Source organism: Manis javanica, chromosome 4, assembly GCF_040802235.1.
Source record: "Manis javanica isolate MJ-LG chromosome 4, MJ_LKY, whole genome shotgun sequence".
Taxonomy (NCBI): Eukaryota; Metazoa; Chordata; class Mammalia; order Pholidota; family Manidae; genus Manis; species Manis javanica.
Window position 1 is genome coordinate 161,904,247 of NC_133159.1, and position 14,675 is coordinate 161,918,921.

Genomic DNA, 14,675 nt, shown 5'->3' on the forward strand with positions numbered 1-14,675 from the left:
ACAATGGTTGAACTAGTTTACATTCCCACCAGCAGTGTAGGAGGGATCCCCTTCCTCTGCATTCTAGCCACCATTTGTTGTTCCTAGTCTTTTCGATGTTGGCCATGCTAAATGGTATGAGGTGATATCTCATTGTGCTTTTAATTTGCATTTCCCTGGTAATTAGTGATATGGAGCATCTTTTCAAGTGCTTCTTGGCTATCTGAATTTCTTCTTTGCAGAAGCGTCTGTTCATATCCTGTGACCATTTTTTAATTGGGTTATTTGCTTTTTGGGTGTTGAGGCATGTGAACACTTTACATATTTTGGATGTTAATCACTTGTCGGATATGTTGTTTACAAATATATTCTCCCATACTGTAGGATGCCTTTTTGTTCTGCTGATGGTGTCCTTTGCTGTACAGAAGCTTGATGTAGTCCCATTTGTTCATTTTTGCTTTTGTTTCCCTTGCCCAAGGAGATGCGTCCAGGAAAAAGTTGCTCATGTTTATATTCAAGAGATTTTGCATATGTTGTCTTCTAAGAGTTTTATGGTTTCATGACTTACATTCAGGTCTTTGATCCATTTTGAATTTACTTATGTGTATGGGGTTAGACAATAATCCAGTTTCATTCTCTTGCATGTAGCTGTCCAGTTTTGCCAACACCATGGCTCCATTATGGTATATTAATTAACCACATTTGCTTGGGTTTATATCTGGGATCCCTAGCCTGTTCCATTGGTCTTTGGGTCTATTCTTGTGCCAGTACCAAATTGCCTTTGCAGTAGAGGTTGAAGTTGGGGAGCATAATCCGCCCCCAGCTTTATTCTTCCTTCTCATGATTGCTTTGGCTATTTGGGGTCTTCCGTGGTTCCATATGAATTTTAGAACTATTTGATCTAGTTCACTGAAAAATGCTATTGGCATTTTGATAGGGATTGCACTGAATTGGTAGATTGCTTCAAGCAGGGTGGCCATTTTGACAATATTAATTTTTCCTATCCATGAGCAAGGGATATTATATTCCATTTATCGCTATCTTCTTTTTATTGAATGTCTTGTAGTTTTCAGGGTGTAGGTCTTTCACTTCCTTCATTAGGTTTATCCCTAGGTATTTTATTCTTTTTGATGCAATTGTGAATGGAATTGTTTTCCTGATTTCTCTTTCTGCTAGTTCATCATTAGTGTATAGGAATGCAAGAGATTTCTGTGTATTAATTTTGTATCCTGCCACTTTGCTGAATTCAGTTCTTAGTACTAGTAGTTTAGGGGTGGATTCTTTAAGGTTTCTTATATATAATATCATGTCATCTGCAAACAGTGACAGTTTAACTGCTTCTTTACCAATCTGGATGCCTCTTATTTCTTTGTGTTGTCTGATTGCTGTGGCTAGGACCACCAGTACTATGTTGAATAACAGTGGGGAGAGTGGGAATCCTTCTCTTGTTCCCGACTTAGAGGAAAAGCTTTCAGCTTCTCACTGTTCAGTATGATGTTGGCTTTGGGTTTGTCATATGAGGCCTTTACTATGTTGAGGTACTTGCCCTCTATACTCATTTTGTTGAGATTTTTTACCATGAATGGATGTTGAACTTTGTTGATTGCTTTCAGCTTCTATGGAGATGATCATGTGCTTTTTCTCCTTATTTTAGTTAATGTGGTGGATGATGCTGATGGATTTTCAAATGTTGTACCATCCTTGCATCCCTGGAATAAATCGTACTTGATCATGATAGACGATCTGTTTGATATATTTTTCACCATGATTTTGTTGAGTGTTCTTGCGTCTATGTTCACCAGGGATATTGGTCTATAATTTGTTTTGTGTGTGGTGTATTTGCCTAATTTTGGAATTAGGGTGACACTGGCCTCATAGAATGAGGGTGGAAGTATTCCCTCCTTGTCTACTTTTTGGAAAGCTTTAAGGAAGATGGGTATTAGGTTTTCACTAAATGTCTGATAAAATTCAGCAGTGAAGGCATCTGCTCCAAGAGTTTTATTTTTAGGTAGATTTTTATTACCAACTCAGTTTTGCTGCAGGTAATTGATCTGTTCAGGTTTTCTGTTCCTTTCTGGGTCTGCCAAGGAAGGTTGTACTTTTCTTGAAAGTTGTTCATTCCTTCTGGTTTACCAAGTTTCTAAGCATACAATTTTTCACCGTATTCTCTAATAATTCTTTGTATTTCTGTAGTGCCCATACTGATTTTTCCTTTCTCATTTCTAGACACTCTTTTTTTCTTGATAAGTCTGGCTAGGGGTTTTTCTATTCTGCTTATTTTTCAAACAACCAGCTCCTGCTCTCATTGATTCTATTGTTTTATTCTTCTCGATTTTATTTAAGCCTGCTCTAATCTTTATTATGTCCCTTTTCTACTGACTTTGGGACTCATTTGTTCTGCTTTTTCTAGTTTTGTTAATTGTGAGTTAAGACTGTTCATATCGGATTTTTCTTCTTTACTGAGGCAGGCCTCTATTGCTATATAATTCCCTCTTAGCACAGCCCTAGCTGCATCCCACAGATTTTGCATTGCTTGATCTGTTTTTATTTCATCATTGATCCATTGATTATTTAGGAGCATGTTGTTAAGCCTCCATGGGTTTGTGGGTCTTTTCATTTTCTTTGAGTAATTTATTTCTAGTTTCATACCTTTGTGGTCTGAGAAACTGGTTGGTTCAATTTCAATATTTTTGTATTTACTGACATTCTTTTTTGTAGTCTAGTATATAATCGATTCTTGAAAATGTTCCATGTGTACCTGAGAAGAATGTGTATCCTGCGGCTTTTGGGTGGAGCAATCTGTAGATATCTGTTAGGTCCATCTGTTCTAATGTGTTGTTCAGTGCCTCTGTTTCCTTACTTATTTTCTGTCTGGTTGATTTGTACTTTGGAGTGAGTGGTGTGTTGAAGTCTCCTAAAATGAATGCATTGCATTCTATTTCCTCTTTTAATTCTGTTAGTATTTGTTTCACATATGTAGGTGCTCCTGTGTTGGGTGCATAGATACTTATAATGGTTATATCCTCTTGTTGGACTGACCCCTTTATCATTATGTAATGTCCTTCTTTGTCTCTTGTGGCTTTCTTTGTTTTGAAGTCTACTTTGTCTGATACAGGTACTGTAACTCCTGCTTTTTTCCCCCTATTGTTTTCATGAAATATCTTTTTCCATCCCTTCACTTTTAGTCTGTGTATGTCTTCGGGTTTGAGGTGAGTCTCTTTTAAGAGGCATATAGATGGGACTTGCTTTTTTATCTATCATATTGACTCTGTGTCTTTTGATTGGTGCATTCAGTCCATTTACATTTAGGGTGATTATCAATAGGTATGTACTTATTGCCATTGCAGGCTTTAGACTCATGGTTACCAATGGTTCAAGGGAAACTTCCTTACTATCTAAGAGTCTAGGCTCACTTAGTGTGCTATTACAAACACAATCTAAAGGTTCTTTTTTTTTCTCCTCCTTTTTCTTCCTCCTCCATTGTTTATATATTAAGTATCATATTCTGTACTCTTTGTCTATCCCTTAACCTACTTTGGGATAGTTGATTTAATTTTGCCTTTGCTTAGAAATTAATTGTTCTACTTTCTTTAATGTGGTTTTATTACCTCTGGTGACAGCTATTTAGCCTTAGGAACACTTCCATCTATACCAGTCCATCCAAGATACACTGGAGCAACATTTTGTGGGAGGTAAATACTCTCAGCTTTTGCTTGTCTGGAAATTGTTTGATCCCTCCTTCAATGTTAAATGATAATCTTGCCAGATAGAGTATCCTTGCTTCTGCTTCACTGCATTAAATATATCATGCCACTCCCTTCTGATCTGTAAGGTTTCTGCTGAGAAGTCTGATGACAGCCTGATGGGTTTTCCTCTGTATGTGATCTTTTCTCTCTCTCTGGCTTCTTTTAATACTGTCCTTACCCTTGATCTTTGCCATTTTAATTATTATATATTTTGGTGTTGTCTATCTTGGCTCCTTTGTGTTGAGAGATCTGTGCACCTCCATGGCCTGAGAGACTATCTCCTTCCCCAGACTGGGGAAGTTTTCAGCAATTACCTCCTCAAAGACACTTTCCCTTTTCCTCTCTCTTCTTCTTCTGATACCCCTATAACACGAATATTGTTCTGGTTGGATTGGTCACACAGTTCTCTCAATATTCTTTCACTCCTAGAGATCTTTTTTTCTGTGCCTCAGCTTCTTTGCATTCCTCTTCTTCAATGTTTTTCATTTATCGTCTCCTCGACCATATCTAATCTGCTTTTAAATCCCCACATTGTATTCCTTAATGAATGAATCTCTGTTCTGGATTCGTTTCTGCATTCTTGAGTATTTTTCTGTACCTGCATGGATGTGTTTATGATTTTCTAAATCTCTTTTAGGAAGATTGATGAGTTCATTTTCACTTGACCTCTTTTCTGGTGTTTTAGGGATTTTGGTTTGAACCAGATTCCTTTGACATTTCATATTTGTATTTGGCACTGTCTAGGACCCTGAAGGCATACTCCCTGCAGTTACTTAGCCCTTGGAGCGATTCAGGGGTCTCAGAGGAGCGGTGCTCATGACTGGGGGTTGGGAAGAGCTGTTTCCTGCTTCCCAGATTCTGTATGTCTCTACAGAGCCAGACTAGTTGGCCAAACACACAGGTGTAACCCTCTATGCTTTGAATTTGTAACTGCTGTAGGCAGGACCTCCTTCTGGTTGGACTGACACCAGGGCAGGGGCAGATGGTTTGTAAGCCAGTGCCAGCCTGCCAGAAGGTGCAGCAGGCTGCATAATATGGTGGAAGGCCTCGGAGCTGTATAGCCAGCCAGGGGGATGGAGTGCCTGAAGTTCCTGAAAAGTTCCCAACCTGCTGGGCAGAGTGCACCTGGACAATTTTGTCTAACTGTCCTTTTTCCTGAGCAGCAAGCCCTGTGCAATCTTAGCTCACTTAGTAGCCCTCTCACTGTTAGGAAGTGTCTCATACTGCCTGCCTTTCTTTTCTCCCAGAGCAGCTGGACGTGAATCCCTGTTTTCCACAACAGCTGGAATCTCAGTCTGTCCAAGTACTCCTCCTGTCTTAGCTTTCCAACCCCACTAATCTCCAAGCACCATGCAATATAGGTTCTTGCTCCCACAGCAGATTTCCAGGGCTGGGTGTTCAGCAGTTCTAGGCCTCCACCCTGTCTCTACTCCATTTCTCTTCCTTCTGCCAGTGAGCTGGGGTGGGAGAAGAGCGTGGACCCCCCAGATCATGGCTGTGGTATGTTACGTTTTTGAGGTCTGTTCTTTTCTCCAGGTGTAAGAAGTCTGGTGCTGCCTTCTTTCCTGTTGATCTATTAGGGTTAGTTGTATTAACAATATTTTCATATTATATGTGGTTTTGGTAGGAGGCCTCTGTCTCACCTCTCACGTCGTCTTCTTTAATCTGATCTACCTGACTTTAACCACTGTTACATGATAAAACTATCAAGTTATCAGGACATAATTCCATATCTACTGGTTCCCGACCCAGCACTTGATATTTTACCTATTATATACATATTTCTCCCTTTCCCCAATTGATTTGCTTGGTTCTGGGGAACAGACACCCTGACATCAAAATGCCATCTTGGTTAATTTTGAAATAGCCGCAAGTTAGAATAAATACATTAGTAATACTGGTCAGCTACCTCTTTTTCCACTGCAGCCTGATGTTTCTTGATCAGTTTCTTCATTTTTGCAGCAAAGTTGTTACGCTGCGTTTCAAGATCTTTCTCTAATCTGAGATGATGCTTATCCATCTCAGCCTTCAGCTTATCTTCCAGAGACATCAGCTGTTTCTGATGCTCAAGTTTTCTGAGCTCATGTTCTTCCATTTCCCTTCTAACCTACAACAATGGAGAGGAAAGAATGAAATAAAGCAAAACCTTTTTCTTTCAAAACCATCTTAGACCAGTCTACTATCAACTAAGTAGGTAATTCATGTAGGAGATCCCAGTCAACAGCTTCTAATAAAATTTCATCTGAAAAAGCAGACAAGCTAGCTGGTTCTAAAATTAAAATGGGAATGTAAAGCACCCAGAATAGCCAAAATTTTGAGGGGATATGAAAAGTTGGTAGATTTAAATTCAGTAATCAAAACAGTGCAGTATTGGTATGAGGACAGGCTGAATAGAGCAAAGGAACACACTGAAATCTGGAAACAGACCCACATATATTCAGCCAATTGATTTACTACCAAAAAGTCAAGTTAATTCAAAGAGGAAAGGAAAGTGTTTTTAACAAATCCTGCTGTAACACCTGGTTCTCTGTATTCTAAATAAATAAATGCTTAATCATGCTATACACAGAAATTAACTTGACAAGAGTCACTTGACATAAACCTAAAATCCAGAATCAGAGAGCAGGAGAAAACACAGAATATTATCATGACCTTGGGGTCAGCAAATGTTTCTTGGGTAGGACACAAAAAACACTGATTATAATGAAAAAAATGTACAAACTGGATTCTCAAACAGAGGCAAAATTCAGATAATGTAAGATTAACCATTTAAAGTGAACAATTCAGTAGCATTTAGTATATTCATGATGTTCTGCAACCACTGCCCCATTGTAAAGAAAAAAATGTACAAACTGGATTCTCAGAGACAAAATTTATATAATGTAGGATTAATCATTTAAAGTAAACAATTCAATAGTATTTAGTATATTCATGATGTTCTGCAAGACTGCCCGTATCTAGTTACAAAACATATATAATACTTCAGAAGAAAACCCTGTATGTTTTAAGCAGTTGCTCCCCCATCTCCCCTTCTGGTAACCACCAATCTATTTTCTGTCTATGGATTTATCTATTTTGGATGTTTCATATAATATGTGACCTGCTGTATCTGGCTTCTTTCACCTAGCATGTTTCCAAGGTTCATCCATATTGTACAGGATGCAACAGTACTTCGTTTCTTTTTATAGTGAATAATATTCCACTGTATGCCCATACCCTCATTTGTTTATCCACTTATTTGTTGCTGGACCTGTGTGTTGTTTCCACCTTTTGGCTATTGTGAATACTGCTCTTGTGAACATTTGTCTATATGCATTTGTTTAAGTACCTGCTTTCAATTGTTTTGGGTATATATCTAGGAGTAGAATTGCTGAGTCATGGGGAAATGCTATGTTAAACTTTTTGAGAAATCATCAACTGTTTACCACAGCAGCTGACATTTTACATTCTTACCAGCAATATATAGCAGGAGTTCCAATTTCTCCACGTGCTCTCTAGTTGTTATTTTCCATCTTTGTTTTTGTTTTTCTCTCTTAATAGCTAACCACCTAACAAAACAGCAGCAGACTCACACAGTCCAAGAAGGGACTAGCAGTTACCAAAGGGAAAGGGGTGGGAAGGGTGGGTGGGAAGGGAGGGAGAAAAGGATTAAGGGCCATTATGATTAGTACACATAGTGTAGATGGGGGAGATGGGGAAGGCAGTAATAGCACAGAGAAGACAAGCAGTGATTCTATAGCATCTTATTACGTTGATGGACAGTGACTTCAATGGGGTGTTAGGTGGGAACTCAATAATATGGGTGAATGTAGTAACCAGTGTTGCTCATGTGAAACCTTCATATGATTGTATATCAATGATACCTTAACAACAACAACAAAATAGCTGGCCATCCTAGTGGCTGTAAGGTGGTACTCATTATAGTTTTAATTTGCGTTTCTCTAATGACTAATTATATTGAGTATATTTTCATGTGCTGTTGGCCATTTGTATACATTCTTTGGATAAATGTCTTTTCAAGTCTTTAACACATTTTTAAAAATTGAGGTATAGTTTATATATTAATTTGAATAGTTTTTTGGTGGAGTCTTTAGGGCTTTTTTTATGTAGTATCGGGTCATCTGCAAACAATGACTGTTTCACTTCTTCCTCACCAGAGTGGGTGCCTTTTATATTTGTCTTGCCTGATAATGTAGCTAGGACTTCCAATACTCTGTTGAATAAAAGTGTTGTGAGTAGGCATCCTTGTCTTATTCCTGATTTTAGAGGAAAAGTTTTTAGCTTTTTCATGGCCTTTACTCATTTTTAATGGGTTGTTTGAATTGGATTTTAAAACTAAAATTTTTAATTTATCACAGACGGAGAAAAAATATTTACAGGACATATCTGAGATAAAATGCCTGTATGTTTCTTATGAAAGTCAAACACACATATGCCCTATGACTCAGCCATTTTATCCTATGTATTTGTCACAGAAATTAAAACATCATGTTCAAAGACATGTACATGTTTGTAGCATCTTACTATGCTGATGGACAGTGACTGTACTGGGGTATGTGGTGGGGACTTGGTAATAGGGGGAGTCTAGTAACCATAGTGTTGCTCATGTGATTGTACATTAATGACACCAAGATAAGAAAATAAATAAATAAATAAAAGTATTTATTTCATCTTCCACTTGCCCCTTAGCAACCTCTAATCTACTTTCTATGAATTTGCCTATTTTAGATATTTCATATAAGTGGAATTCTAATAATATTTGTCCTTTTGTGTCTGGCTTATATCACTTAGCATTTTTTCAAGGTTCGCTCACATTGTAGCATGTATCCGAACGCCGTTCCTTTTCACAGCTGAATAATATTCCATTGTAGATACACACACACACACACACACACACACACACTATGGTTTGTTTATCCATTCATGTGTTGATGAACACTTGGGTTGTTTCCATCTTTTAGCTATTGTGCCTAGTAACTTTTGGTAATACTGAAAGCAGTGAAGTTAAAAAGGAAGCATTCCTATCAATTGTGAAAAGGAGTTACCTGACCTTCCAATGTTTTCAAGAAAATTTAAAATCTTACACATGAAAGTGTAGCAAACATCCACATTTCCTAAACTGAGAAGTTGTAATTTCTACAATTACACCCAGTTTTATTTTTAAAATGTAAACATTATGGAAAACACAAAAATCACTTTCCATTATCACCCACCTTAAACCTTTCTCCACGTCCCAAAGGCAACCATTATCATTAATATCATGTTGAATAGTTACTATTTTTACATACCTTCGTTTTCATCTAAGTAACTTCAATTAATACATTATATGGTATTTATTGATTTAATTATTCTAAGATTTAAAAAATATTCTTTTTGCATTCTCAAAACATGTTTACTAAATGCAGACATTAAACTGGGAATTAAAAAGCCTTTTGCCATTTTAAAATAAGTTGCCTAAAATTATGTTCCAAACTTCTGATACATCAAAGGAAAAAAAAACCCCAAACTCTTAAACTAACCAGACTAGGAAAATTCGTTACCAAACTTGAATTTTTTTTCACTGAAATCCAAATACTCACAGATTCTGGATGGATGGCAGAATTATTAGACATGACTGTGTGCATTCCCTCCGTCACGTGTAGCTCACTCTTGTAGCTTTCACTCCTGGTCTTGTTGGACATACGGGCAACAGACTGATGACTTCCAATATTATTCACTGCTCCTGTCTGTCCAACACCGTGATCTTGGTCCTGAGGGAAAAGAGTATTAGATTCAAATATTTTTATCTCCTGAGTTCTTGATTATTAGCATCTAGCACACCGCTTGGCACACACAGTCTTCAGAATGTTAGTGGTCTATTTTGAGAAATTCCTTGTATTTGCCAAGACCAGAAAGTTTATCAGTTGTTAGTTGACAGATTAAAAAAATGACCAACAAGTAGATACCAAAAAGCCCAACCAACTATGTGAAAAAGTTAATCAATTCAGAGTTATTTCCAAAGGGTAGTCTTTTCTCTAAAATTTTTGACATTATTTTGAAATCCATTTCTACTACACATCTCATGGGGTATACACAGAGATGCTGCTCATTTCTCAATGATTCCAATGGTGAAAACAAACCCCAACCTTTTTTTTAATCCTATAAACATCCCTTTTAGTTATTTTTTATTGAAGTCTTTTATATTTCTTTTCTTCTCAGAATATGGTCTTTAGCCTAAACTTCTTCCACTAAGTAATTTAATATTAATTCCTATTTTTATGTGAAATTAAAAATTGTATATATATTTAATCATAATTAGAAGACTGTTCTTCCCAAGAAACCCGGCAAACTTTGGTATCTGGGCACCAATATTACAGTCTTACCATACCGAAACTCCGTCAGATATGCAGAATAATAAATACAGACCCATGGTATATGGAGGATCTTTTCTTACATCCACAGCCTTAAAAAGTTGCTGTTATTCTAATGTTTAATGACATTAGAATTTTATTCATTTCACTTGACTAAAGTAATTCATATACCTAAAATAGTCCCAATTTTCTAGTGACTAGTGTTAGAACTAAAAAACAATATCAAAAATACCAAAACTGTATGTAAGAAAGTCTTCTATTTTATAGTTCATTAATTATGTAGTGTTATTAAAAAGAAAAGTAACTACTACTCCTGTTTTCAGAATGCAGGGATCTTTCTCAATAGAAAGCAATAAAAAAGAATCAAAGCTTTGGCATTGAGACATGAGCAAAGAAGAAAACAGAAAATACTTAGACTAAAAAAGATAGCTCCACAAATCATAAGCTTTATATTTTCCTTTGAGGAAGTTCTGTAACATTTCTACTGCAAATCTGGAAACATGGTAACATGGAAACAACTTGGTCTCAAGAGTAATATATGAATCTGAACCCATATGCTTCTACAGTAAGTTAGTTAACCACTCTGAGCCTTACTTAACTCACCTATGAAATGAGTATTTTAGAACCATGTAGAGGAATGAATTCCTATACACAACTGAAAAGAATGAAGTGTTCTTAGTAACAGAATAAGAATCCTTGGTAATTTTTCCCCCCAGGATAAATTTAGCTAAGTCACATGTTTATTTCATTTACTTATTTATTTATTTTTAAAAAAGCAAGAAATTTCCAATTTAATAAACATGTATCAAACATTACACAAAAGGCACTGGGGGAGAGGTTTATACAATAAACAAGATAAGGAGAACGGTTGGTAATTCTAATGACTTCTCTGTGAGCACCGTCAACTTCCAAAACCTGTAATTTCAAATACTTCCAAAAGCGTGTCCCATGCCATCAGCCAATCAGGCAAAAAAGTGTTCAGTAGACCAGAATTTTGAGAGGGACTAGATTAAATAAAAGTGGAACAGGTTTCTCTAATAAAAGACTTCACACAGCTTTACTATGCTGATGTACACTACCGAGAGTTTGGTTTAAAGAATGCAAAACCTTTTTCTCCACCTGGGACCTCAGAGAATCACTGTGAAGACACAATCTGGAAACCACTGATATAAAAGATTCTTGGCAAGAAAAGTTCCACAAGGAAAGAAGCCAATAAAGAGACCCCAATACTTGAGCCGTTTCTAAGTCATTACCTTTCCTTCCTGTGCTTCTACTGCCGGCCCTTTATGTGCCTCCTGGGAAAGGACCTTCTTGTTTCGATTGTGCAGATTGTCCAGCACTCTTTTTTTTTCTTCCTTTGCCCTTTGAAGGAGATCTATTAACACCGTTGTAGGGTGCTCCCGAAGCACAAAGGGGTCCTGGTTAAGAGTAGAAGGCAAAAGTCAGGTTGAGACCTATATATTTTTTCATTCAGAACAAATGAATCCCTTCTTGGACCCTAGAGTTACTATCCTAAATAATTATAGATAATGCATGTAATCTATGGTTATCTAATTCTGCTATGCTTTTTACTTCTTATATTTATAAAATTTAATTTACATGTATACACTCTGTGCCTACATAACTTCCCCTGTACTTTTTATGAAAACTTTGAACATGACAGCTTTGTTGGCCAAATGAAAATGCAGAGTTGAAATAATCAGAGTCTAAGTAAACATTAAGAATTAAGTCCAATTAGAGCCCTAAGTAAACGCTTACAAATTCTTAGAACTGGTTTCATAGAGGAGACACTATCAGTTCTGAATTACATTAGATCTCAACAGGAATGTGTTTACTGATGGTGAATTACATAACATACTACTTGGGTATAATGGGCTCCTTTATGTTGCTTAAATGAAACTTCATAAAACACTAGCAGTTGATTAAAAGACGTTATGTATTAGTGATTTTTACCATTAATATTTAATAAAGCTTAACATTATCAAATACAGAAAAGTAGAAAGAACAATTCTACTATAAGATTATCATCATTACATTTGGTATTTTTTGGATATTTATGTCTTCTCAGAAATTTTTCGTGTATAGATTTTGTTTTGTAGTGAGCACACAGATTGCAGAAAGATGACTTGTGCGCTGGAGTTCATGAGATGATCTTGAATTCTTTTAAGACTTTTACCCCCTTTATTAGCTCAGATTTATTTCTTCTCTGAAGAGTTGTAACTATATATTATTCTCTTTTTGTTGCTCTAAGTATTATGTTATTTCAACTCATAATGCCTACAGACTATTTCCTCAAATGTTCATGCCAAAATTACATAACCATTATTCTAATTCTGGATAATTATTTTCAATTTTTCATTGAGATAAATAGCTTCATACAGTAAGTCACTTTTTTCCATTTTATTCTTTTTCCTTATGACAGACTGCAACAGAAATGTGATCAGGCCGAAGGCAAGGATGCACTTGACAGATTCTTCCTATCACTTTCAATAATGGCAATATACAAAATGGACCAGGTAAATGAATACATATGCAGGTTTGGCATCACCCAAGGTCAAGTATCCATTCCTGGTGGGCTGGCTTATTACCAAAAGAGCTTCTTTTGCCTTCATTAGGCAAATGTAAGAAGCCAGACACATTCTTCCTTTTCCTGAGCCTTAGCTTGGTATGTACCACTATTTATAATATTCGGTCATTTTTATCTGAAAATAATATATCTTGTAATTCTAAGTTATTTAATAGTTTTCTACAAATGGATCCTGCTTATTTTTCACTCACATAATTCATAGGTATACTAAACCTTTTGTTGCTATTGTGAATACCTAGTTTTTGGGCTTGAATTTGAGACTGTAAGTGTGCTTAGGGCCTAGAATTCCCTAAGTGTTACTGAAACTTTATACTGCTCTTCTACATACTGTAGTTGCAAATAACCCTACCTAATATGTACATGATCCTTGCAATATCCTTGCGTAGTGAACTGCGTGTTGGTGAAAATAAACTGAACTTCTTTGAGATTCTAAAACATGCATGCTGAAAGTCTAATTTTCTAGTGAAAAATCCACAAAATTCCTTAGGGTCACAAAAAGATAGTCAACTGCTACTCACGATTGCCTTATCTAGATGTTTTAAGAACTATATTAAATTGAACAATACTATTATTGCTATTCATAAAATGTGAACCTCTAAATGAAAACATTTTTGAGAACAGAAAGCATATACTAAGAATTTATTTAAATTAGGTTACCAAACCTATTGAAAAATGAATAGAATTCACATTACTTTTAAAATACTTTCATTGCTAAGTTAGAAAAACATATTTCTCAAAAGGAAACAAAAATGTGATATCCATTTTTAACAGTTCTTTTGAAATCTCTTTTCTCCCACAGTATTTATGTAAATGTATTACACATCATTTCTCTTCCTTTCTTTTCATATTACTTTATATAGGACAGATGGGTATATAAAGTATGGTAGATACGAAAATTAAATCCAAAGTTAAACTATGCTTTGCCACCTCTGAAATGACATTGTTCCACATGAGTTAAAATTTGTAGCTGTAACTCATGAATATATTCCTGCACATATAAAAATTAAGTCATTTAGTACTACTATATTGAATATTTAACTATATATTCTATTCAGATATGGTAAAAGCAGTTAATTTTGAAAAACAAATGAAAAAACTTAGCAACTAAGAAAATTTCCAAGAAAGAATGGTATTATGAAATTAGTATTTTAGCATAACCCAGTACAGCGTACTTAATACTGATTCGGAATCAAAGAAGAATAAAACACATTCTTTCAAATAATTTCTTAGGTGTACAAAACAGAGTATAACTGACCTTTAAAAGTTTCTTTGATGTAGGGCGATCTTTAGGGTTTTTCTGGAGGCAAGACTCCACAAAGTTGCGAAAAGAACTGGACCTATTGTAAAGGAAAGTATTAAGTGAACATATTGCTATTTCCTTTAAAAACACATCCACAAATCAAGGCATGTCCCTATGGGTGGGAGGGAGAATAGAAATCATAAAAAAAAGCAGACACAATACACTATATATTTCATCATGTACGTCTATAAAAAGCTATGCAAAGCAACTAATGAATCTTTACCATTTTCCAAAGATAGATGTGCACACATTATTTTAAAATCCTGCTCTCACATACTTAAATATCACAACTCATTCTACGTTGCGGTAAATTAGGGAAGTCAATCATTTTCCTTTTTGCATTCAAATCTAAGATAATATTCTTCTTAGTATTTTTTTTTCTTTTCTCTAGCCACGTCTCTTTCTTGCTTGACCCTTGGATCATCTTCCATATAGCATGTTTCAGAATATCACGCTATTTGTTTTGGAAAGAACATTTTTTATACCTAAGTATTTAGTGCCCTTGAGCAAATGGACAAAAGTTCCAGAAAACAGTAAAATTTTTTTAAAATTAGAATTCTGTAACCTACTATTATATAGTGTTACTGATGAGAGTTCAGTACGGCAGAAAGTAAAAAATGTTCCACCAATGTTTGTCATCAATATTCAAATAAGATTTAATTCTTTTATACAAGAATTCTTTTTTGAATCCCTAAAGTATCAACCAGTGTAAA

General features: G+C 35.6%; 1 protein-coding gene and 1 long non-coding RNA gene across 2 annotated transcripts in view; both read right to left on the bottom strand.

Moving 5' to 3' along the window:
- The window catches only part of LOC140848624 (serine/threonine-protein kinase TAO1-B-like), a 28,975-nt gene extending 23,155 nt beyond the window's left edge, over positions 1–5,820 (bottom strand). The window contains exon 1 of the mRNA XM_073232892.1: positions 5,635–5,820. Coding sequence (XP_073088993.1) covers positions 5,635–5,820 — 186 coding nt within the window. The remainder of the gene's footprint in view (positions 1–5,634) is intronic.
- A 3,562-nt stretch (positions 5,821–9,382) lies between these two features.
- LOC140849151 (uncharacterized) lies at positions 9,383–14,479 on the bottom strand. The gene is made up of 3 exons (XR_012130783.1): positions 13,918–14,479; positions 11,329–11,493; positions 9,383–9,475 (listed from the first exon to the last, which is right to left on the bottom strand). It is a non-coding gene; the product is annotated as an uncharacterized lncRNA (long non-coding RNA).
- Between the last annotated feature and the right edge of the window lie 196 nt (positions 14,480–14,675).